We start from the raw sequence: 27,386 nt of genomic DNA, 5'->3' as shown, positions 1-27,386 counted from the left end.
ATTATTTTTGTATTTAAAGCCTGCAGTTGGTTATTCATCAACCATATATCTGTTAACAGCTAAACATATCCTGTTAGGTCAAGTTCATCGGTGTAGATTAGAAAATGGTGTTATGATGGCAGGACCTTTGGACAGCAATAGTAAGTACTAAATGCAAGTCCAGCTATATTCATTAATAGGATCAACTACCAAAAGAAAAAGAAAGAAAGAAATGCAACTACATCAGTATATGTGTTTATTGAATTACAGAAGCATTAACATATTGCTAAACAAAATTGTGGGGGGAAAAAAGAAAAGGAAAGTCAAAAATAAAGTCAAGAGTCAGTGATCATCTTTAAACACGGTAGATTCTCAAAAATACATATTTTTGTTCCTATAATTATGTTCTATTGGTTTTTTTATTTTATTTTTTTACAAACTTCACATGAGAATATATTCTGGATCATTTTATTTTTGCAAAATGCATAATTTTGATTGAACTATAAATGTGTAGAATTTTACATTTAGACAACATATTTATGGGAACCCAATATGGGTAAATTCATATGGGCAGCAGCATTACAATAATACAGCAACATAAGAAATCCAGGTTTTTTTTTTCTTGTTCTTCAGTGTTATAGGTTATGTATTTCAGTATATCTGAAGTCAAAATTAAGACCAGTAACTATGAACCGCAACCTTACAAAATCATTAATTAAATAACCATTTTCAATATAACAAGACAATTTTAAAAAGACCAATACTGTTAAGGATTCCAGCTTCAGTTTTATTTGTATCAATTAATATTAATCAGTTTACATCATACTAAATTGATTTTGTCCTATTCTAATCAACATGTATTTGGGTAAAAGAGACCTTAAAAAAAAGACTAGTGTTTCATCAATAAAAAAATACTTTTGACCAGGAGGAATATTAAAACTAGCGGGGGGTTAAAATATTCTAATAAAGGTGCTCTGTCCATAAGGGATAGTTTTCAAAATACGAAAATGCTACCATTTTATTGCTCTATTGTGCAAGGATATTATTGTTTCTTTTTATAATACAAAATGCTCTAAATGCACAAACACAACCCTGCCCTAAAATCATGTGCTTACAGTAGACAAACATAAGAATATTTTCTCAAAATAATACACCTTACGCCAAAAATAAGAAATTAAATCCCAACAGCTGAAACAACTGCAAAGAAAAGATAAGAAACAAAAGTCCAAAGTCCTACAGAAATCCCCCAAACAGCAGAAACTGAGCATTTTTCCCACAGAAGAAGCAGAACCAGCAATCTAATGATGTACCAAACCACCTCACATCTCTCAAAGTAAAAATCATGATCTCATTTTGTATTATGGTTCATTACCATTATTATTTTAGTTACTTGTAAACAGTTTAAAATGTATTATGATTTTTAATGTATTATTCTCTAAACCCCATTGAAAATCAAATCTCGTCTTAAGACTCAGTGCAGTTAAAGAAGGACAGGAGCGCAGGGGGCTTTAGTCCTATTAACAGAGCATCATGGTTATTCAGACCACCTCAGCTGTGTACCATTCAAATGACGACAGCCATCGCTCAGCAGGGCTGTCTGGCTGACCTGCTAATAAAGATGAAGGATGTGTTGTACTGTAAATCAGGCACACTGCTGCTGATGTGGCATTATTGAGTCGGCTAGTAATAGACTAGTGAAGATGAAGAGCTCAGGCTTCTGTGTTTCGGTCTCCGTTCTCCTGAGGCTGAAGCTGCTCTTTCTCTATGCTGTCGTCCTGGGGCGGACGCACACGTTTAAAGAAGCCCATCTGAGGAGGAGAGAGATCAAGATCAAGATCAGTCGAAGATATTTCTATGCATAGTTCAATACCAAAACTTCCATTACTGACACAAGTACCATTGAAAGTGGATTCTTCAAGCACTGAACATTAAGTAATTTTTTTACATTTTACATCAAATAAATAACTATTGAATAGGCCATAGAAACGCAAGCAATAGTCACTGATTGGAGGCTAAAAATATAAATGTGTAAATGACTATTTATCAAATTAGCAACAGTAATTCTGACCTCTGTAGTTCATCAAACTATCAATCAGTCGAAGTTATATGACTAAAGTTTACAGCTGTTCACCTTATGCATGACAAAGATGAGCAGAGCCAGGAGCAGAAGTCCAGCCAGGACCGCCAGAGCCACCACCCATCCTGGGACGGGCTGAGGGTTCTCTGAGTTCCAGATCACCTTGAGAGAGGCCTGCAGGACAGAGACGCGTGATAATGACACTCAGTCGTGATCAGTGAAGACAGTAAAAAACACCACATATTCGGTGCACAAATATGTTCCTTTTTTTGGTTATGCTTTTTTTTTTTTAAACAGCGGTTAACCATTCCACACATTCTGACCCAAGAAAATCCAAGTTATGTCCCATTTACATTGATGATTATAGGAACTTACCGATGTTTTGCTGGCTGGAAGCTCAGAATACAGATTTTTATATGGCATCTCAATGACATTGAAGGATGCCGAGGAGCGAACACTGTATGATTTGTTTTGACTTTCAGCCTATAAGGAAAGAAAAGCACTGCTGTGTTTTAAATGTATAAGTATTTGTGCAGTGAAAACCAGATGTTAAAAATCTTAAGGCTTTGCAATGTCAGTCAAATGAATTGATTTTTTACCTTGAGAAACGTGCTCACAGCGAGTCTGGAGTGAATAAATAGAATGGCACTCTGGCCTTTCTCCAGCCGACCGACCCAACACTTAATCTTCTGACACTCCATATTCACACAATCCTGTGTGGACACACAAAAACCATTAGTTGCATTCACACATACTGGTGTAAAGGACAGTTCAGTGACACACACTGGCTGCACCTACTGGTGTGTAGAAGGGTAAAACAGTTCCCATAAAAACGGTTTGATGGTTTAATAACCATAATAATAGTTCATATATTTCATACATACTGCTGTTCAGAAGTTTGTGTTTTTCTCCTGTATTTCTGCTTAAATGTGGACTTAGAAATGTCTTTCAAAAATATCAAACAAAAATTCACTGAACAGCTTTATGATGAGAAGTGTACATATTTCAAATTTGATATAAAACTGTTCCAAGTACTTCGCAGACTATGGTGGTTGTCAAACAGCAAGTGTTAAAGCTGTGAACATACCAGAATCTCCAGGTTCTCTTCCCCTTGTTTGTCCTCCAGGTCTCTGCGGTGGACGCTGTGTCTGTCCCTCCCCTCAGATCTGTCTCCGCTGGCAGAGGTCTCATTTTTGTCAATAAATCTGGGATTCTAGGTGAAAGCAAAAGCACACGTTCATCAATGGAATTTAGTGATTTGTGTACAAATGAAGTTTTTAACCATCCATTTAACTAATTATTCTGTCCACAGTGTAAAAAATCCCATTTGTTGGATGTTCAGAAAATAAATAATATTTAATATACAGCTTGTGTGGAGTGGGGTTTTGGGTCCTGTTTACACCCATTTCAACAACGGTCTTACACATCAATGTATACTTTGGATTGTGGGATACATACAGTGACATTAAGTGGGTTGATCTCTCTGTCTGAGCTGCAATTCATGTTTCCTTCCACTTCAAACTTGGTGATGTAGAGCAGAGAGCCATTTTTGAATCTGTATGGCCACTCCACATCCAAAATGGCCTTACTGAAAGTACTGGGTCCTGTGTTCCTCAGCTAGTAAGAGATAAGTGATAACAGAAAAAAACAGAAATGATGCACTACTGAAGTCTAATAAATATATAATGTCTTTGACCAATGGTCTTCACTGCATTTTCTACCTCGTAGATGTGCTGTACAAGAGGACCAATATCATCCTCCAGAACAGGATTCTCTTTTGGCTGCCAGTTAGCGATGGGTAAAAACACCTGCTCTGGCGCAGACACCCTAATCAGGATAGAGCAGATGAATACACAGTCAAGATCCTGTCTGGTAGCAGCCAATCATAATGCTCAAGTTTTTTCATCATTCAGGTTTTTATTGACATATTTAATCCATACTGGATCATTTTTACTTTTTTAATTCCCAATCTTGGTCATATGGTGCAAGTCATTCTAAAAAAAAGGTTTGCCCTCTTAATCTAAATGTCTTAACTTGTTGCTACTTAAAAGTAAAATGTGTTCTAAATGATTTTAAATCTGTGTACATAATACATGTCACACAATTCGAACAGAAATATGATTTAAATGATCCTACCCTCTTAATTTCACTTTGGCCAGCACAGCAAGCTTGGTCACAACAGAGACCAAATTGCTGGTATTGTTGAACTGATTTGAGCTGGAAGCAGAAGGGAATTATTCATTTCCAATAGGTGGTGCTGTTGTTTTAAAAACTGATACATTTCATTAAATTACAGACAACATGATAACATATTACCATGGACCACTCTTTAGGTTTCAGAAATGAACTACAAATCATTGTGGTAAAGTCGGGTAAACAGTGAGAGACAGGAAGCAAAGCAGGATGTTCTCACAAAAATAGCAGTTCTGTGTAATTAACACTCTAAGAAAAAACACTGACAGTCAGCAGAAAACTGTAGCATTAGAAGCAAATGCTGTCTGAAGTTTTACGGATTTAAATATAAAGACAGGAAGTGAAAATAAACGTTTTACAGTTGTTCTAATGGGCCTCCTTGGGTTACCTTACTCTAATTAATTAACACTGCACAAGCAAATCTTTAAAAACTATATTTAATTGCAATAGCAAGCATTAATTAAAATACCTCTGTATCTGCAAGTCAAACTTGACTTCTGTATCCTGTTCAGAGAGCTGGTGCACGCTGAAGCGCAGTCCTGCTATTATCTACACAAACAACACCATTTTACAGAAAAAAAAAAAAAATCAGAAATTAAATAACTAATTTATGTTACATTAAGCAACATTAAACAAAATGAACTTTTGCTACAAATATATATGCAGACATTTTAGAGCGGAAAGTCTGTTGGTCACCTTAGTTCCTCCTTTCATTGGGTTCCCAAGATCACAAACCACCACTCTGGTCTGATTCTCTCTCTTGAAGGCACAGGAAAGTCTAGACAATGTCTGAGATACAGAAATAACATATGGACCTTCAAACAATCCTAAATGATGTCACAGAACAGCACAGAAATATTACTGATAAATAAAACTACTTTTGACTTGTCCCAAAACACTAAATTACACTAAATGGTCTTAATGAGGCAATGTGGTTATGTGTTATTTTAAGGTGTCCATGATACAGTATAGTTATATATTTAAGTATCTTGATTAACTACATGTACTATATGGTTAAGGTTAGGATTAGGGTTTGGCTTAACATTGCATGTTACTTGCATGTAATTATGCATAATTTGTTGCAATTATAATGGTAAGTACATTTAGCTTGTAACAAGGTCACAGCAAAAAAAAAAAAAAAAAAAAAAAGAGTTACCAGCAATGCTTTCCAAAGCATCTTGTATTTTTTAAAAGTGCTTATAAATCTTCCTACTACTGTTCAAAGAAACTTTAGCTTGTCTTTGCAAATGGAGCAACAAGTTACCAGTAAGGAGTCACAGACATTGTCCATAGAGTTTAATGGTCGTTAAACCTGGAACATCTGTTAAATCAGCTCTTTTAATACAACATTAATTGTCTTGTTATAGGAGGTCACTGTCGGGAGGACAGTGCACTTTATTAGGTGTAAATAGGTCACTGCTCACCTCACTGTTACGCACAACCCCAATGAAATCTGCCTGAGATGGTAGGGTGACGGTAAGGTCGGCCTCATATGCCCCCTCTCCTCCATTCTCTGCTGTGACCTCTAGGGTCAGGGGGTTATCGTCACCTATGTAGATCTCTTTCTGGTCACTGGAGCACAAAACACCATCAAAGCACTAAGTTAATCTCCAGCCACACACAACCAGACAATGGAATTTAAGACTGAGATGAACCAGTGACTCACCTCACAACAGACAGTTTTAAGTCTGGCTTGCAAATATTGTCTTCGCCACAGTCCAGGAGTATGTGAGCCTGGAAAGTCACAAGGAATTATAAGAAAATAAAGTGTGTTTTTATTTTTATCCAATGCTGTTTCATGTTAATTGTTTGTGTAAATCATCAAGTAAGTATTTGGTTAGTAGAAGATTTGATCTTTTGAGTTGCTTCTGCACAATGTAAGGTCTCATTCAGGGCTCCCACACTTTAAAACCAATGAATTCGTACAGTTTTCCAGTAGTTTGTGATAAATAGAAAAAAAAACTATAAAACTAAAGTGAAAGAATTCAAGTTAATAAAAAAAAAGATTTGCAAATCGACTCCACAATTCCTTGAAAGTTTTCTCACAATTAAAAATATTTCAGAACACTGCATAAAAAAGACTTATATTAAGATTTTAATTGTTTCCATGGCTTTTCTAAAATGTAGGAAACATTTAAAAATTCCCTGCTACTTTTAGTTTGTCTATGTCCATGGGAAAATATTTTAACTCAACCATGTCAGCCATGTTCATCTATTCCACCGTCATCCTTTCCTACAGATGCTGAGATCTTTCCGGAATACACGAAAGATGCAACTCAGGCCATGACAACCCCACCCAATGAGGAAACAGACTGCTCATTCACTACCGCTCAAATGTCTGAGGTCAGGAAGAGTCTTCTTTGAAAGAAATGTATACTTATCTATTAAATTGATGTACTGAATTGATAAACATCAGTAAAGACTAGATTTTATGATTTGTTGTGATACAGAAGATTTCTATTTTTATTTCTAAGATTTGTATTTGTCTATGTAGTGTCCCTGTGAGCAGAGGTCTAGTGTGGGAATCAGCTGTACCTGCTTGGTGACATTTGTAGGTGCAGACTGGTCAAGGATGGGCAACAGGCCGGTCTTATCTGCTGCTGCTTTGTAATTCAAGCTGTACTCCATAAAAACAGAAATGGGTGTGATCTTATCCCTGAATTCGGAGTCATCCTGTTAAGAGAGAGAAAGAGGTAGAGCCAAAAGTGGATGGAGAGAGGAATGGGGCCTCTAGTTCAGTGAGCTCAAGGCTGGGGAATTTCAGTCCAGCTTACAAGCTTGACAACATGCTCTTTTATGTCCAAGAAAGAGAGCTTTGGCTTTCCAGGTCAAATCCTTCTTTAGCTCTGTAACGCACTGTTCCTTTTCAAAAACAAAATAACGGCATATTCCAGTGCCAAACATCTGGGTTATCTGCTTTTAAGCACAGGGCAAACACATATTTGATGACATAAAGGCATGAGCACTTCTTCAGTTGGCCAAGTAAAACAAAACTACACTGAACTTTTCACAGCCCAGTACTGGCATGATCAGCAGAAGTGAATGAGAGTTCCTGTGTGTTCCTGTATCTCAACTAGAAGAGCATTACATCAGGAACACCTAGGCCACAGGATTGATTTCCTATCAAATATAGAACTTGCAAGCACTGCAAAATGCTTTAGATAAAAACATCTGTCCAATAAATAAATGTGAATGAATTTGCTCACTATTAAATAAGCCTGAAGCTCCTCGCAGGCCGGTCCCTGGCTGTTGGAGACGGTCATGTTCTTTGAATACTGAGACAGCTTGTTATGGAGGAACAGCACCCGTTTGATGGCTCCCTTGTGTTTGAGACGGTCCAGGGTCAGATCCACTTGGAAATCTGTGAATGAAAGGCCACGTTTTCATTTTAATTATAAAGGAGGGAAACTCAAAGAGTAATACAAAGCACTAAATTCCGAAGGATTGAGGGAGCTATTTACATTCTTCAGATAACAAGAGTTTCTCCTTTAAATGAAAGAGGCAATTTAAAGGAAACAAGCAAAATAAATATCATCTGCAAATGAAAGAGTTTAGAACACCATCAGTCAACCCTGAAACCTTTAAACATAGTTATGCCCTTGAATTTCTGTAAGCATTTAGCTGCAATCACACATCCTTTGTATAAGCACAGAAAAGCACTGATACTCATTTCACATACAATGAGGGGTTTACATATATGTCAAAGGCAAAGTCACAAAAACTACACGTTTAAAGAAAACAAACAAGCTAGTTCGCAAGGTTTTCTAAAAAAAGTATTTAATGCTCAACCAAGGGTACATTTATTTGATGAAAAATACATTAAAACTGTAATGCTGTAAAATATTATTAGAATTCGAAATTCCATACATATTTGGATATATTTTTCTTCAGTGTCACGTCATCCTTGAGAAATCATTCTAATATGCTGATTTGCTACTCAAGAAGCATTTCTTATTATTAGCAATAGAACAATGTCTTCACTGTCTCTTCTGATAAATGTATTGTTGAATGAAATAATTAACTTGTAAATATAAATAAATGAAAATCTAACTGACCCCTAACTTTTCAACAGTAGTATATCCATACCTACTACATGTCCTACTCATAACAAAACAACTAAACTGATACAGTTTATGCGTTTCAGATCCATTTATGACAGGCCTTGCAGCATACACACATCCGCATCTTAAGCTTGCATAACGGTAGCCATTAGCTCAACCAGAGCATAGGAGAACTTCAAAGCTCACAGAGAAGTAATGAATTGGCATCATGGTCTGTGGTCTATGAACAGTGGGCTCGGGGTCTGGTAGCCATTACACCCCAGACTGTGAGATCCATGTGAAGACTTTGTGAGCGCCGGACGCTGGGCTTTTAACGGCTCTGCACTATACGTCCGGCTCCACACACTGATGCCTGACACGTTGAGCTCTAGATTCCCCCCGCAGCAGTGCTCATAACACACACCGCAACAGCAGGACGCCGTTTACAGCCACCTAGTGCTCCTACTATGGGCAATAATAGCTTATATTGCCCTGGGTATTATACATTTGCATATATAAAGAAAAAGGTACTTACAAAGAGAAGATGGTGCTCCCTTGCCATTTGCTTTCAGACAGTATTTCACAGTAAAGCTAAGGGAAAGAATTGAGTAGGATTACCATTATTTTCATGATATTTTCAATGCATAATAGTCTAGACAAGCATCTTAAAGATATTACTGATGATAAACTAGATGTACTCCCATTTCTGCTTAAAGGGGTCATGACATGAGAAAACAAATTTGCCTTGATTTTTTGGCATAAAAGATGTCTCTGTACCATAAAAAAACATCCTGCAAGTTTCATATTTTAAAACATTTCATATCTTAAAATCTTGAGGATTTTGTCTTGCAATTGGGGCACAGTGTCACGGAAAGTTCACAAAGAAACATTTGTTGAAAGATGAAACAGTACTAGATATGATCACAGCTGCATCACAAACCGTAAGTAAATGCTTTCATAATGCTTTGTCTGGAAGTTTTATTTTGATCATGTTGTCAAAACACTCATTTAATAGTGTTGCAATATGGTTTCCTATGCTATGGCGTTAGCCGATCATTAGTGGCTGATTACTGTGAAGCATTAAAGCCTCTTAAAACAGGTAATTTTAGGCCATGTTTTTCCTTCCATTTTTTTTTTTTTTTAGATCTCTGTCCTCATGAAAATGCAAAACATGCAATGAAGCACTGTCAAGAGCAGGCCAAGCCAACAGGCAGAGATATGATCTCAACTGTAAAGTCATGTTGGCCAATCAGAAGCCTGAAAAAGTTTCCAATAGGCGGAGATAACAGAACATTCTCCGACCACACAAGCCCAAATCCCTGGTTTCGCCGTCTACACAATAACACTGCAACCAGAGTTTTTGAAAATCTTCACCCTGCCAGACGTTTTCAAAAATGTTTGGTTACAGTGACCTGGTGCTTTGTCTGCGTGTGGACCAATGGCCAAACCGCATAGAAAAGCTGCGGATTTGAAAATACCTGCATTCGTGTGGACAGGCCCTTCGACAGAGGGTCAGAATGAGGGTTGAAAATAATAATTTTTCCACACATTTATGTTTTATTGTGCAAAAAACTTTATTAACATTATAAGTAAACCTTAAGTAACATATCTAAAAAAAATCCATGACATGACCCCTTTAAGAAATCAGTTCTTTAAACAGATATTCATGCAGACCGATGCTTCTGTTAATGTATTCTTGCACAAACAGCTGTGGCTTTAACAGAAGCAGAATGTTACAAGAATAATGAACCCCCCTCAAAAAAGAGAACTAAAAGTCGAGCTTAGTGTTATATTAGGGATATTCTAAATATATTTTATATGATTTTACTGGTGAAATAAGAGGCAACAAAATTATTATTGCAATGATTTTTATGTACTTCTTATTTGGCAATTACATTTCCATCATTAAATGAAACAAAATGCACCATGTATGTTTGGTTGAAACTGATGAAAAAAACCTTGACTCACCAGGAAACTGAGGTGGTTGTACCAGGGAGGGTGCAGCTCTTGTCTTCAGGGTTTAGGATCTGTGGGCTGATATCTAGTGTGGTGTTCACGCTGATGACTGGACGAGCCCTAACAACACAACACGAGAAGGCATCATCAGTCTACAAATTCAGACAGGTTCCTTATACTGTAAGACGGTAGACAATCACAGAAAAATCATGAAAACACTAATTTAGTTTAACATGATCATTTTAGTGTAGTTTTTGACACCCTGTTGATATGTGGTTGGTAATATTACTATATTCATATTTGAGACAAAAATACTGTGTGGGATTCAGAATCACCTATTTTTGCAGCTTAGTATCCATTGATGGTTTAGATGGACTGAGAAGGGAGTTTCACAATGTATGACTAAACTTTTGCTCACTGTTTTTTTAACACTTAGAGCTTATTGTGCAATAATGATGAGCTGACCGTACATTTTGGCTCACACAATATGTGTAATACAAAGTAAATCTAAGTCTAGTGGTCTTTCGTGTATAAAAATAGATTATGGCAACTGTTTCACTGTGATTTTCTTTTTATACAGCCTGGAACTGCTTTTGCTACATGCACATAAAGCAAATGAAATACTGCTGAATTAAATGAGACCACCTTTAATAGCTTATCCGGCTCTGATCATAAAAGTCAATCAAACGCATGTGTGAGTTCAAAGTGAAGCATAAGCATTCTGTACCTGTACAGAACAGCTTTGTCAGCGCCAAACACCCCAACAACCAGGTCTATAAGAGAAGGGAGTATGAGACAAAAAGAATGAGTGGCAATAGAAGAGTAAGAGAGAGGAAGTAGATTTGAGTTTAAGTGTCTGTAATCGGTTAATTGCAAAAGATGTAAATGTGTGAAAAAAGATCATTTGATTGTTGAAATCTAACCAGGGTATCCATTCTGATCAACATCTGTGCCTCCGTTCATGGAGTAACCAAAGCTAGAAGGCATGGAAGCAGACGCCCATGTTCCTTCCAGAACTTGAGAGGCCACAGAATTGGGCCCTGTGGGACGCCCGTTATGAATGTACACCAAGCCACGGTGGAACTGCCCACCATATGGGGCAGCAATGGCCACATCTGAGAGAAAACAAAGGGATTGAAATTAAAAACCATTTTAAGTAGTGGTTATGGAGTAACCACCATGGGCAGTACTGTGTTTGTATCTGCTTGTACCGCTTTTGCACAAAAAGCTCACAAGTCATGATTACTGTTGCACAATGAGGCAAGTAAGACACTCAAATGACTAAATATGTACTGTATGTTCGTCAGTGTTGCAATCTAGGTTGGGTCCTTTAAGAACAGCACAAAAATACAGAAAATATGTTGAAGAAAGACAAAATAATACCATTATATCCATCCATGTTGAGGTCTCCCAGGCTGCAGATGGAGCTTCCATATCGAGCATAGATCTCAGAACCAGTGAGTTTGATGGCATTGTTGAAAGTGAAGCCACCTTTGCCTAAGTAGACATAGACCTGACCAACCTCCCTCAGCTTCCCATCTGACCCACGGTCCATGAACAGAGGAGCTCCCACCAACAAATCCATCTTCCTAAAAGGGGGGGGGGGGGTGTTGTTAATTCGAATTGAAAAGATCAGGATAGGCTGTTTGGGATTTTGCAGTTACACTTATCAACCAGCATATAACAGCTGGAGGATTCTGATGAATAGATGCTATACTTCGAAAGTAAAAGTAGTAAATGCACAGAACTAAAAAAAGATAAGCTGATGAAAACTACCTCATATTTAAAAACAGGTCATTTCTGAACAAAAATGTTCAACATGTTCAGGCAGAGAGTAACTTGTCGGGAAACTTAGTGAACTTTATCTTCACTGTTGCACAATGTTCAGATCTGAGCTCATTTTTTGAAATAATGCCAGTTAATGTTCTCAAAACATTGCTTTGCATATATTTAGGCTAGGTTTACTTGGCCCAGAGTCATAAAAATGAATTGCCAACATGAATATAATTAAAGCAGTGGTTCTCAACTGGCTTCTAAAAAGACATTAATTTAAAGTGCCCAAAAACCGATGGTTTGCGTGAACGCACATAAAACTCTTTAATTAATCAATTTTTTCCACACTTTTCTGTTGTAGATGAACAAGATGGCCTCACTTGCTGAATAAATCACATGCCCTCTATTTATTCAATCACATTCATACCGTAGGTCTAACCAATTAAATGCTTTGGACATCTTTGGAGGGTGGAAAAAACCCAAAGCAGTCATTTACTTCAACAAAAAATAAATAAATAGAGTCAGTACAAGGAAGTAAACAAGAATGTTTTGTCCACTTAAAGCTGCAGTAGGTAACTTTTGTAAATATATATATTTTTTTACATATTTGTTTAACCTGTCATTATGTCCTGACAGTAGAATATGAGACAGATAATCTGTGAAAAAAAATCAAGCTCCTCTGGCTCCTCCCAGTGGTCCTATTGCCATTTGCAGTTACTGACCGCTCCCGTTAAGAAGCAACCAATCAGAGCTGCGGTCCGTAACTTTGTTTGTGTTCAAAATGTAGAAAAATTTATATAATAAGCGAGTACACCATGAATCCATTTTGCAAACCGTGTTTTTAACTTGTCCTGAATCACTAGGGTGCACCTATAATAAGTGTTTATATTCTGACTATTTTAGATTGCTTCAGGGGTACCGCGGCGGAGTAACCCAGTACCTTTGTGATTCTTCATAGACATAAACAGAGAGAAGTAGTTCCGGCTACGATGTTCTTCCGCAAGACGCAAGCAGTTCTGTTTATTAACCGTTAGAGCGTCAAAAGTTCCCTACCGCAGCTTTAAAAGATTCATTCATATGACCTTAACAGACACCACTACATATACACACAGATTGCTATTTGAAATCAACAAACTATCCCTGAAGCCTTGAAGCTGATCACATGTGCTGCAAGCTTTTCAATTCCAAAGTTTGGGGAGTTTTATAAATTTGTCAAAAATCATTGAGAAAGTGTTTCTCCAGGCATCTTCATGGAGCAGTGTTGCCCCAGGAGAAGCAGGGCTCTTCCCACACACCTGACGGGATTCTGGGTGGAGGGCATCTCTTTCATTCAAGAGGCCTGTGAGCTTTCACAGCTGGCAGCTGTACTCAGGTTAGATCACACCTAAAGCTGCATCTCTGCCAAAGCTCACAGACCCAACAGGCTGGAAGAGTGATACCTGAAGAACTGCTGTCTTTCCTCACAGCCATTCCAGCTGTCTCATTCTCTTCAGTGGACGAGTGTCTGGAGTCTCTGTGTCAGCATGAAGATCTCCATCCACGGCTGCTGTGTCAGGGGCCACCAGGACATTTACCACTATGTGGAGCCCATGATGAAGACACAACAGCATCCCTAAAGCCTTGAGCTGGGGCTGAAGATCAAGCAGCATCTGTGGGAGACACTCAAGTGCCCTTTACTGCTGGAGACAGAGCAGCCAGATGGACGCGTCCTCATCACTGAGAGCTTCACACGCAGCAGAAGCTTCGCTCCATGTATCCACACGAACGTCAGTGAAGAACCTCACAGTTCGTAAATACTGTATATATTGTTCATAGTTATAGAGCAAGTCATATTTTGTAGAGTAAGTTGTTAATTCATCCATCCAATCTGGCAAGATTTTAGAGATTTTGGTTCAAATGACTTTGCCACAATGCAGGCTGATTAGTTCAGTAGTTGTCCTCCTCTCTGCCCATTTAATTTATTTTTCTTTGACTTTCTTCCTGTCCATCCGTCGAGATTTTAAATCACAAAACCGGGCGACGCCCTACCAGTTGTGAACCACTGATTTAAAGTATCCATTAGTGCATGAATGCACATTTATAAAAGAAAAGATTGTCAAAAATTTCTACAAATCATCATCAATCCACATTGAGAAACAAAAAAACATCCAACAGCGTGTAAGTGTAAAGTGTTACTAACCTGTCATTATTGATGTCAACAGCTGCTACAGAATGACCGAAGTAAGCAGCCATCTAAGGTGGACAGAGAAAAAAAAATGACTAGACTGCAGCTTTAGACTAAGTACTGTTTTTAAGACGTGAATATCATGATTATCACTGGTATTGGTTGTACTCCCTACATTATATCCACGTAGATTCAGTTCTTGAGCTTATTGAAATCTCTGTTAAGCTCATGCTGACTTGATAAACTGTTGTTGAATCATCATTGAAGCAATCGCAATTAGCCAAAAACACCTCTTTTCCCTTCTTGCTCTCGTGTGTTGGCGACGCTGCTGTCAATAGCTTCCAGATGTGGGAATAGATTTAGGACATGAACTTGCTGCTCATAAACAAACGTTGAACATAACTTTGCCGTGACCACAAGCATGGGGCTATCATGTGACCTGCAGGCTGCTCACAGGCAGGACTGCTCATATATGCTCTTATCCTGTCTTTTACCACACATCACAATGTCTAACAAACACTTTTGTAATGCTCACCTGAGTGCCTGTGAAATTATACACAGACTCCATGTTCCTCCCATTAAAAATGTTGACCTTACAAGACAAAACCAGACAGAGATTCATGCAAGTCGTTTCAAAAGGAGTTGCATCACTTTTATAGGTTCTCATCAGATTCCTGACCAAAAATAGTATGAAACTCACATAACCGAGAGCCTTCTCCCCTCTAGGAACTCCTGTGACATAATCTAGAGAGGCAGGAAGAATTTGAAATGAGTCGGACATGCTTTCATTCAGCAGAGAGGTTTCTTGATTTCAGTGTACGGATCTAAGCAATTCCCGAAATGCACTACTTTAGTTTGCAATACTATGGGCCCAGTAAAGACCAGATAAAAAGCCACTGACAGCTTGTGGTTGTGGGGTGTTTAAAATTACACTACTGTTAAAACATCTGAGGTCTATTAGATTTTTTATGTTTTCAAAATTCTGCATTTATTTGTTTAAAAATATATGAGAATGTATTTTAAAATCTAATTTATTGTAATGCAAAGCAGATTTTTTTTTCAGCCATTACTCCAGTTTTCAGTGTCACATGATCCTTCAGCAATCATTCAAATACACTGATCTGGTGCTCAAGAAAAATCTTTTATAATTATCAATGTAGAAATGTTGCGCTGCTTAATACTTTTTGAAAACTATATATTACCCTTTTATTCACGATTGTTTACAAAAGAACAGTATTTATTTGAAAAAGTGATCTTTTGTCATTATTGACTTAAAGGGTTAGTTTAAAGGGTTAGTTTAAAGGCCCCCTGTAGCAAATACATGCGTATTTAAGATAAATATCCAGATTTCAAATGTGATAAACACTTTTTTTTCTCACTTCTCCTGACTGTTGGGAACCAGAAGATGTGCTGGTGGAAGATGGAGGACATATGTGTTGCGCACGTCTCTGGGAAATGTAGAAGTAAATTTAGAAGTTTTTCTTTACAAATCCTCATTTTGTGCTTATAATTCGTGACCAGCATTTTGTTTTGTTTTGTTCTCGCTCCACGCTCGTCACTAACCACGCAACGCTGACGAACTAAGACATCTGCCTGCACGCCTTATGGTTCCCCACAGTCAGCTGAAGTGAGAAAAAAAAAGTGTTTATCACATTTGAAATCTGGATATTTATCTTACAAAAACGCATGTATTCACTACAGGGGGCCTTTATCCAACCCCCGGAGCCGTGTGAGAGACGTTTTATTACAGATGCTTCTGAACAGTTAACAACAAACATTGAAAGGCTTGGAAGAGCAAGGATAATTTTTAATATAACTTCGATTGGATTATTCTAAAATAATAAAGTCACACACAACTAGGATGCTTCGAGGGTGAGTAGAAAATTGACGAATTTACATTCTGGGGTGAACTAACCCTTTAACTGTTTAATTTAATGTGCCCTTACCAAATAATAATAATAATAATTATTATTTTTTTTTTAATAATATCTAACCGATCCCATCTATTTATAATTTCCAAAACATCAACCAAATAAAAATTATGAAATATCTTACCATCTTCACCGTCATCGTTAAAGTCACCAATGGCCACAGAGTAACCTAAGAGCAAATCAAACGATGACATTAATATCTGTAAAACTTTGTATTTTCTGATCACTGCAACTAAAAGCACCTAAACATTCTTTACATATGTAAACTAATATTACAGCATGCTCTTCTCCTGGTTTCCAGGCAACAGAGCACCACCACAAGACAAAATTACAACTTTAAGAAATATCAAAACAAAAGACGCACACAGGCTTACCCAAATAACTGTCATCATACTGGGCTCCGGCTGACTTGGTTGTTAACTGGTTACCGTAAGGAGTAAAAAAATCCTTATTATATCTGCCGATGACCTCAGTGATGTCATCTGAGATCAGCTGACCTAGAAAGACAAAAAACAGTTAGGAAAGCACAAATATGAAAGATTCAGCAGCAAGCAATGTTTTTACAGTACGCTAACATGTTTAAGCTACATTTATTGCTCACACGGCCTTACGACAGAGCGAGCTGATGCAATAATCAAACACACTCCCTTCAAATCATCTCTTACTTAAAGCTAATTTATTTCAGTGGCTACATTTCTTCAGTTTGTTCAGTTAATTGTCTCATTAAAAAGAAGTTATACATTTTCTGAAGAAATAAATTAAAATAAATAAATAAATATAAATAAAGTATAAATTGAGTAATCAGCAAAGTTCCCAGACATTTGTCACCTTTTTGAAAAAAAAAAAAAAAAAAAAACTCATGAGGCTTTAATGATAATGTATGAATACATTAACACAACAAAGTAAAGACGTATTTCAAGTCTATCCAAGGTTAGTTTTGACGAAATGATGATAACGCAGGAATTCGTTCACAAAATGTAAACAAAGTGAGAATAAGACGTTCCAGTCAAACCAAGCTTACTATCAATCACATTCCCTTTTCTGAAAGCATTTTACTCTCAGCAGGGTGTATAATTACCATACCACCAGGAAAAAGAGAGACTCAGCAGAAAAACGAAACAGTTTTCACAAAAGGCTATTAGAAAGCTTTTAAACAGATCCTTTAAAATGATCACTGCAGGTCATGAAAGACGTGTTAGAGATTAAATGCATTTTCTGGGCACGGTTCCTACAGTGACCCCACCCTATGAGGTCATAACAGAGCTGAGATTTGGTAAACAGCCATCTCAACATCGCAGAGCAACACAAAACCTTTCAATGAAACAGCAGGCGCATCTTCACAGAAGGAGACAGCATATCATTCTGCATTATTTATTGCCTCAAAAACATCCTCCCTCTCCTCTGAGCTGCATTTCTCTGACAGGCGGGGACCAAAAACACATTTGTAAATTTAAACATGCATTGCCATTCTTGTGCAAACATTCACTGACCGGTTTTGTGTGCATGCTATATCTGAAGACACAGCAGACATTCTCTGAGTCACAAAAAATCCTGACAGAGCACATTGTTGTTTCCCTTTTTCCCATTATGCTTTCCAATGTCAAATTCACAGAGGGATAATAAAATAAATAAGTTTACCTTGCCAATAAAAGCTTCCTGGTCCTCCAATAACAACCCGATTCTTCTGAAGGAGACATAAAATCATGTTTTTATACATTCTGTACAAGTTTAGGCAAGAATAGGCAGTAAAATACATAACCATGTAAAAGCAGCTATATATGAGTCCAAAAAGAGATGTCTCATTTTAGTGTCCACGCCAGAATTAATTTCTCAAAGTGATTTCATATGCTTAAAAAGCATTTTAAAAGCAAATGTTTACATAAATGTTTCAAATACCTTCTGTGAAAATAAAAAGGTCAAAATATGGGTGAAATAATGTTCCATTTTCATACAACATAACAGATATTTATGTAAAAAAGAATAAACATACTTATTCTGTAATATATATAAAATAAAAAATAAGAAGATTTATAAAATAAAATAATATTAAATGCATAAACTATCATATTAAATGTTATTATATTTTCAATAATTAAAATCTAAAATAAAATAATATATTTCAGATGATTAAAATTATTATATTTTAGATGTCCTAGTGGTTTGAAAGATGTCGGCAAGGACTAGTAAAGATTTAAAATGACAATGAATAATTTTTTGTGGGCTGTATTGTGATCCTTAAACAGTATTATAATGTAATATAATGATTCTTGTTGTGGATATGCCTGACAAAATTGTTTGGTATATAAACTACTTTTGCACACAATGGCATTGTACCCAATTATCTAAATAACCAAAACTATTTCATTATTAATGTTGCAAAGATAGAGCACACTCTTTCAACAAAACTTCAAATAAAACATTTCATTAGAAAACAACAGTATATATATATATATATATATATATATATATATATATATATATATATATATATATATATATATATATATATATATATATATATATATATATAATGTGGTTTGATATGAGCTGTAGATATAATATAGATATAATGGGGTTTGATATGAGCTGCTTCTGTATTCTGTCATTTTGAAAATTCTGATGAAATGAAAATAAAGTGCCCTAATATTTTGGGGGCAAAATGTATATAAAATGTAACAAATAAATACATATATATATATATATATATACAAAGAAGCAGATTTCTTTGGATGTAATACCTTCACAAAGTCAGCACTGAAACCTGCTTGACAAAAGCCTTGTCCCTCAGGTGAGTTTGAGCCTGATGTAATAAAAAAAAAAATATGTTTCATTCATATATTCACAACAAGCAGAAATCATTTTAAAGAAGTTTCAGAAAAGGTGAGAAAATGGAAGGCAAACTGTAGACAGAGGAACTGTCACAACCACATGCACACTGACACATTGTCTGCTGAAAACGTATTAACTCACACACGTCTAAAAAACCATACAATATTCCATTAATCTTAGTTAAGATTAGGCTACTAGATATGACCCAATAAGGGCAGGAGCAGCGTGAGGAAAAGAGCGGTGATCATGTACGTACTAGAGCGGCAGGGTGAATATTCCACAATGCTATTGCCTTTCTTCAGGTAACATGTCCCAACAGGCTCTCTCTCTGATAATCCATACGTGCTCCACTGGTAGAGAGGAGCACATGCCTGAAGAAAAAAAAAGGAAAAAAGAGATGTGCAAATAAATACTAGATTAGTAATCATGTTCTTTCTGTAAATCAGCTCAAACCCAGTTCTTCCAAACAGCATGTATCTATTTACTTTAAATCTTTTTATCTTTTTATAAATATTTTCAGTGACACATCAACACTGAAAGATAAGTTCAGGGTACTTTAAAATAAATTATGCAATAAAGACTACATAATTCCAATTTGACATACTGCCTTTTAATCTGGGATTTCAGATCGATATATAAAATTGTTCGGCAGATAAAATATTTTTATGGTCCATGAAACAAAAATGTGATCTGTTGCAGCAGTCTTTTTTTTTTTTCGCTCTGTACAATCTTTTTTTCAGAGCAACTTTCACACCCTCCACAGACAGACTCACCAGAATATGGTCCCCAGAGGAACGCACAGTGGCCCCAAACCATTGATTTGACTTGAACTCCATTTGCTGTCCATTGGAATTCTTCCTGTCATCTGTGAAAGAGAACGACAGGGGAAGGAAGAACGGGAAAGGAGGAGATGGAGTTAAGAACGGAAACATAAGTTAGGTCAGTTAATTAGAATCATCAGACTGTCATCATTTCCTTTGTAGTGTCTACACTGCTCTCCCCATCACTACAATCTCATCCCCTGGCGTGTTCCTCAAATTACAACTGATTTCAAAAGAGCTGATCTGACAGAAGCATCAGAGTTAAAACAGTTGAGCTGATATGCTGATATGAAACACTCTCTCATCTTGTTCATTACCAAACCATCTGAAGTTCAATCCAAGGTCAAGAAAAGAGACAGCTGAATCTATTCATGGCATGACAGAATTAAACCCTATACCTTTCCTGCTATTAACAAGCACAATGAACATCTAGTGACAATAATAAGAGAAGCAGGGCCAGAAGGAAACCTGTTTTATTTTTATTTATATTTTTACAATTTCTGTGCTCACTTTAAGAAAAACGTGGAATTTTGGATTTAAAAAAATGATAAAACATGTTATGAAGCACAGAGACTACTAAAATCTTAATGGTAACTGAAAGCTTAATCATATTAAGATATGGGTGATTTTTAGAAAATGGAGAATTAAAGGTTTTTTTTTTTTTGTTCTGCAGAAAAGTCAGGGATTTGTCCATTATAACATTATTCTGACATGACTCTAATCATTAAATCACTCTTTTAGTTCTGTCACATTTACTCTAGGATTCCAAATGTATGCTCTTTCAACATTACGCTGCAGTTGAAGCTTTTCCTAGTAATGTCGTGATCCTTACAAACACACCCACACCCACACACACACACACACACACACATATAACCAAAAAGATATTCCCTCCCTGCGGCTGGTTCATCTCAGCCACAGGACGCCCCAGCTGTTCATCTGTCTGTGCTACTGGGCTGGGAATTTCCCAGTGTTTCTCATGGTCAACAGAGTCATACAGCCACTCAACAGCACCCAGGCTTTACTAGAATTAAGCACTTAATTATTGCCTAACAGCACAAAAGGAGAGCTGATGGTACAGTGGCTCAATGGAAACACAGTTGTATAACCACGCTTTAACAGCTCAGCATGAGTGTTGTTCCATATACACAGTGTTTTCCATCTCATACTTCTGACATTTTTCTCTAATCTAGACTTCTCTAGAACCTCAAACAGTCAGCGGGTCGCCCAGCACAGAGAACACCATTGTGAAGCCACATCATTCACAGTAAAAACATGTCAGGACACAGTTATGCTTTGGCAGTTGCTTAACATAAAAATGTTTAAGATTCTTTCTTGCAAAAGTGACTGTTAAGAAACAAATTTAGTGCACTGAAAGAAAACTAGAAAAAAAGAAAAAAAAGAAAAAGAAAAATCTAAAATATCTTGAAGGTCAGTGGACAACATTGTGGCCCAAATAAGTATCCTGACTTCCAGAATATGACCGGCTATTTTCCTCCACAAAATATTTAATTATATTATTATATACTTGTAACTTGTCTGCTTACTATGCTATGGGTGCACAGCATCCACTAAACATACACTATACTTGGTTCTTTTCCAGGAATTTCTTTAAGGCTGAAAAGGACACAAAGAGGAGTAGTTCAGTTGTTGGTGAGAACTCGAAGCATACTGAGATAATCCAACTGAAGACCTTTTTGTTTGTCTGGTAGTTCCTCTTCTAGCAATCCAGCTTGGCTGGCAGGGTAAATCAGGCCAGACTAGTCTATAACTGTCACTGAATGCCAATGAGATCTGGCACACAAAAAAACTGGTGCCTATATTCACCTCAGAGCAATGTAAGGCTGAACAAAGTCCTGTTAGTGTGAAGACTGTGTACATCTGCAAACTAGTTAGTAGGCCTGTACATGAATTTTGTGAATGGTAAAAAAAGCCCTTCTCTATTGCAGGTCATTGCCAAGCATGTGAATTCAAAACATTCTGCAAAAACAATCTTATAATCTAGATGAGCTTTGAACTGATCCCAGACTCCCTCGCCTGTTATTTTTGCCCCCCACCTATTGATAATATTTAGAGCAAAGCTGATATATGACCCAATAAATCATAAAAAAATTTACAAGCTACTCAGAAGGTCCTTTAATAAATCTGAAAAACCCAAACCTCTTCAACTAGCATGCAAAGTGAATCAACAGACAAACAGAAAAAAGTTTTAAATAACAACATGTTGGAGCAAAGACTGCACTATGGTGGCTGAAAACACAGTGCTGCATCTCACCAGTGCTGTCAAACTCAATCTGGGTGCATGAGCCACTTTTTTGCCAGGGACAGCTGAAGACAGCGCCCCTCTCAGTGACTGCTGACGGGGTTTGATCAGATGTGTTTGCCCTGGGTGCACCGACCAGTATGTTTAACCTGGAACAACAGGGTAAAGTGTGTTTAATTGCTTTTGTTATATACTAAAACACAATAATATTATATTACATATATATATATATATATACCACTTGAAACAAGAATATCTGTCATTTTGACTTAATAATAGTATTATACATTCTAAATACCATGTATTACTATTATTAAAATCTATATATAAATATTTAAGAAACTATATTCCATTACTTTGATGAAAATTGTTGTTAGTAATCCATTAAATTAGTAATTAAGCTAATGTATTCTGACTACCTTTCGATAACTTTTAACCTAACATTTTTAATCACAATTTTGAATGGAATTATAGTGTATCGTATTCATATAAAACAATGAGAAAAATAAATCTGTGTGTTTGTTTGTACATATTCCTTTTTTTTTTTATCAACAACAGGAAATGCATTAAACATTATGTCAATTATATATTTTTTATGTCTGTAACTGCAGTTTGCAAGTGAACTGATGAAAGCCTAATGATTAATTAAATCATATTAAAATAAGAATATTATTTATACAAGGGGAGTCATGGACTAAATGTTAGAGCGGTTGACTCCTAACCCTAGGGATGTGGGTTCGAATCTCGGGACGGCAATAACACGATTTAGGTGCCCTTGAGCAAGGCATCGAACCCCCAACTGCTCCCTGAGCACCGCAGCATAAAAATGGCTGCCCACTGCTCCAAGTGTGTGTTCACAGTGTGTGTGTGTGTGTGTGTGTGTGTGTGTGTGTTCACTGCTCTGTGTGTGAACTTTGGATGGGTTAGGTTCTGAGTATGGGTCACCACACTTGGCTGAATTTCACGTCACTTTCACTTTCACTTTTTTTCCCACATATATATGGTAAGATTTCTATAAAATTACAATAAAACCTATAAATGAAAAATCTGTTTAACATGCATTGAATAAAATACTAAATGTATACATAGCTTTCACATAACAGTTGTACAAGAAAATAAAAAAACTTTTCACAACAGAATTTTCTCCCACTTTGTAAACATGTATAATTTTTTATCTTTTAGAATTGCATATTTAAATAGAATCATGCCTTAGTCTTTCTTCAAAAAATAAATAAATATAAAATGCTGTAGGCCCCTTATGATGACTAAACTGGCGCACCGACAACTCAATAGGTTTACAAATGTAACTTAATTTACTCACTGTTTGTTGTCAGGATTGAAGAAAGCCACGGAAAATCCAAAGTAACTTCCTGGAGGTCCAGCGAAAACTGTGGGTTTGCTAATATCCAGATTAAAAGAAAGTGCTTGTTCAAAGTAGAAAAGAGCCACTAGAGCCCAAATCCGACAGCAGATGAGATGTCTGGCCATGTTTTGTATCTGAGTGTGGTGTGAGAGTAGACGGAGATCGCGCTGTTTGTGGGTGGACGTCTGTATCAGCAGCACATCTGATCTCCACTGATTCCGCACTCCATAACAACACAATCACTGAAACACTCACACTAACTGTTCAGCCGAGATGTCCGTTACATTATTCCCGGCGAGACGCTGCAATAAAAAGCATCCGTTTCCTGCCTGAGCTGTAAAATGGAATCAATCGTCTAAAAGTAGGACGCGGTACTGTTGTAGTCCTGCTTGGATGGAGCCGCGGGATGTCCCCTTATTTTACTGTCTGTATGGGTGTCCCACTTTACAGGAAGTGAAAATAGACCCGCCTACTGAAACGTCACGATGACGTCACCAGAAACTTCCGCAGCGTTTCCCAAGGACTTAAAAGGGCATTTGGTACCGTTTTTGGTACACATTTTAAATGCCATTAAATCACTGCGATTGCAGGCAAGAGGAATCTGTTGTTTTATGAAAGTCTTTTGATTTATTAGAACTACTGAAACTGCGACACCCTCTGTTAAGAAAGGCCGGAATTGTGTCTGTATTTAATTCAGGCAACAATAAACAAACGTGGATTTAATTTTTTAACTAAATTTTTTACCTAAAATGTAAGCGAAATCTTAATTTTATTGTTATTGTTATTTTTTATTATAAAAAAATATATATTATTATGTGAAAAATAATATAATAATACTATTATTTTATTAACAATAATAACAGTTGTCAACAAAAGCTCATTGAGTCTCACTTTATCTACAAGGTACAGATAGCTGTGACCATTACAAATGACTGTTCAGAGCTTGAGGAAATGTTATTCATACATGGGCTTGTCAGTGATTCATGAGGTTAAAAACCAGTGAAGTACATCTCCAAATATGCAGTTTGTAATTCCCCCTGGGATCCTCCATAGATTCTGCCTAAAGAAAGACATTGGTTGATATATTATTAGTTTTTTTTCAGTTGACTTGTCTTACAAGTGAAGAGGCTTGCTTTCGACCCCTAACATTCCATTTATTTGAATATATATGGAACAACTGGTGTTTTATACAATGTCATAGAGTAAAAGGCTTGAAAAGATTATGTTTCCTGAGGAAATAAAAGGCACCAGTTACAAATTGGAACATAAACAACATTCTCACTCTCTAGAGAACAAAGTCACTTTTGTTTTAGAGCTGACCAGTCATGTGTGTGGTCAAAGGGGCTTTTGGGACCACGTGATACATGGCAGAGTGGCAGAATAATTCTGTTTGCCTGGTGCACATCAAGATTAGATTTTACTGTACGATGGACATTCTTCACTTTGTCATTTTTCCAATAAGGTTTTCTGACTTTTCGGGGCTTACTAGAATAGGAATGACTAGATTTAGCAAATCTTTTAAAGTTTAGAAAAATGCCTTATAGGGCAAATTATTTCTTTATACTCTTAATTACTAAAAATAACTATCAGAAAGCCATCTGGTTGTTATTATTTGTTTTTTCATGCAAAAAGAGGTTGTATCCATTAAATGTTTTTTTTTTTCAGTCGTTTGGCCACTGACAACAGAAGGACACTGGCTTTGTACCAATGAAAATAGAGGAAATACTTTGTTAACAGTCTGTTGCCAGCCAGCTAGTCATTATATGCTCCATATACAGGCCCTACTGGTTGGTTCTGTTATAATGACCAGATGACTGTACATGATCCTACTAACCTACTAAACAAATATGTGTAAATTAAATAGTGAGTGCTGAAATTATAATATTACAGATGTATTGTCTTAACAGTCCACTACAACATACAACACAATGGATGGCACTTTTGACCAATCAGATTCAAGTATTCTATTATATATATATATATATATATATATATATATATATATATATATATATATATATGTTATGACCAACCTTGACTATGAGATCAATTCAGTTTGAGACACTCACTGTTGTTGACAGGAAGTTCAGATTCAGCTTACCCATATTGTTTTAGATGAAGATGTCTTACTATGGAAAGTGGTCCAGAGTTGTGATTGAGAAAAATCTCTCTGCGATATTTTATTTAGATTCAGTGACAGAGAGAAGTTAGACCTCATCAATACCTCTGTGTATTAAAAACAGTTTCAGTCCAGCTGCTGGAGCAATGTGTCAGAAAAACAATCTACCAAAGAAGCGAAAAGCCTTTATTTTTTGACTGCCATTAAAACTAACTTCCTGTATCCCCAGGACCACAAAGCCCTAGGTGATGAGAAAGCTAGACCATCAGCTTTGTGGGTAGAGCAGTGGTAATAAACATCTCCACATCTCCACGTTTCATCACCCTCCTGATTGTCATCTTTAAAGGGGAGGTGAAATGCTATTTCATGCATAGTGAGTTTTTTTACACTGTTAAAGAGTTGGATTCCCATGCTAAACATGGACAAAGTTTCAAAAATTAAGTTGTACATTTGAAGGAGTATTTTTGTTCCCAAAATACTCCTTCCGGTTTGTCACAAGTTTCGGAAAGTTTTTTTCGAGCATGGCTTTGTGTGACGTTAGATGGAGCGAAATTTCCTTATATGGGTCCTAAGGGAACTTCTACAGCGAGGCTGAGCACAGACATTTCACTGATCAGAGCGATTCACTGATCAGAGCGAGAGCGTCACGAAAAGTCACAAAAGAAATGTGTTTTTGGTTGACAGGGCAAGTGGGACCAGTGGATGGAGTTTATTTTTACAGAGCATCAAATGAGTTGTGCAAGTGTTTTTGTTTGTTCCCTGCATTTCGAAGATGCTTGTTTTAAAAACAAGGCCCAGTTTGACGACGGATTTGCGTATCGTTTATTTCTTAAGGATAATGCAGTCCCAACGAAAAAGGGTCACGATCTTGTGTTGGAACCGTAGGCGGTGAGTAAAACTGCTTCAAATATCTCTGCCTCCTTGTTAGTGTGTCCCCTCCCATGCTGGAGACCCGGGATCGAGCCCCGCTCGGAGCGAGTCGTTGCTGCTGCTGCTCTCGTTCAGTTTCAGCCTCGGGATCTGATTCTGGATCATAAATAAACGGCTGAATCTGACTGTGAGCCATGGTTTGTTTCGGATGATAGTTTTTCCCTCACGGTAATGTCACAGCTTCCACATGCTCTCAACGCAAAAGCCTACTGGCGCTCGTGATTCTTTAGCTCCGCCCACACGTCACGCCTCCAGCCGGTCGTGTTTTTCCGGGAAAAATCGGTACAGACTATCTTTCTCTTATGAATATAATAAAACTAAAGACTTTTTTGAGTTATGAAGGTTGCAGTACTACTCTATAGGTACTCAAGATTAACAGGATATTGAGTGAAAACGAGCATTTCACCCCCCCTTTAACAAGCTCAGGTCTGAACTCAAACCCTTCCTTCCACTGACCTGCAGAAAATGAAAGCAAGATTGAAGTGTCATTTAACACAAAAGACAACAACATGAAAGAGTCTTGAAGAACCTGGGGCTTATTTCATAAAACAAGTTTACCAGATAAGCCAGGTTTATTTTGGTAAGTCTGACTCATTGTCAGCTGATTTGGTACAAAGTAAATCAGACTAAGTGAAATAAGCCTGGATTATTTGGTAAACTTGTTTTATGAAATAATCCCCAGGACACAGTAAATCAGCAGAACCACAGGATCTGAGAGCATAAGCTTTACTGTCACCTCCTGGTCAAACCACAGCATCACCGCCAAAATATCCAATTAATTGAGTCACTCATTTTTTCAATCAAGCAAACAGAGGATGAACATCAGTGTGTCACTCACCCCAAGTGCTCTGCCAGCTTTCTTTCTCTCCATGGCCTGCTCTGCTTTAGTCAGTTTCTCCTGCCTTTTCCTTTTCTTCCAGGCCAAGAATGTTTCCAGAGTAACTAGAG

At 36.9% G+C, this 27,386-nt stretch overlaps 1 protein-coding gene across 1 annotated transcript; it reads right to left on the bottom strand.

Moving 5' to 3' along the window:
* Positions 1-222: 222 nt before the first annotated feature.
* On the bottom strand, positions 223-23,884 carry itgav (integrin, alpha V). Its single transcript, XM_052564672.1, has 30 exons — positions 23,348-23,884; positions 22,039-22,175; positions 19,716-19,807; positions 19,199-19,313; positions 18,852-18,913; positions 17,752-17,797; positions 16,488-16,610; positions 16,238-16,282; positions 14,883-14,926; positions 14,718-14,774; positions 14,198-14,250; positions 11,629-11,834; positions 11,169-11,360; positions 10,973-11,018; positions 10,258-10,365; positions 8,825-8,880; positions 7,456-7,610; positions 6,785-6,922; positions 5,916-5,983; positions 5,674-5,821; positions 4,946-5,038; positions 4,719-4,798; positions 4,193-4,273; positions 3,778-3,883; positions 3,515-3,673; positions 3,144-3,269; positions 2,656-2,769; positions 2,432-2,539; positions 2,111-2,230; positions 223-1,787 (listed from the first exon to the last, which is right to left on the bottom strand). Exons 1-30 carry the CDS (start codon positions 23,512-23,514, stop codon positions 1,689-1,691), a joined length of 3,144 nt encoding a protein of 1,047 aa, XP_052420632.1. The 5' UTR covers positions 23,515-23,884; the 3' UTR covers positions 223-1,688.
* Between the last annotated feature and the right edge of the window lie 3,502 nt (positions 23,885-27,386).

The sequence above is a fragment of the Carassius gibelio genome, chromosome B9 (genome assembly GCF_023724105.1).
Source record: "Carassius gibelio isolate Cgi1373 ecotype wild population from Czech Republic chromosome B9, carGib1.2-hapl.c, whole genome shotgun sequence".
Classification (NCBI taxonomy): domain Eukaryota; kingdom Metazoa; phylum Chordata; class Actinopteri; order Cypriniformes; family Cyprinidae; genus Carassius; species Carassius gibelio.
The sequence above is the reverse complement of the archived record's forward strand: the minus strand, read 5'-3'. Positions and strand labels throughout refer to the sequence as shown.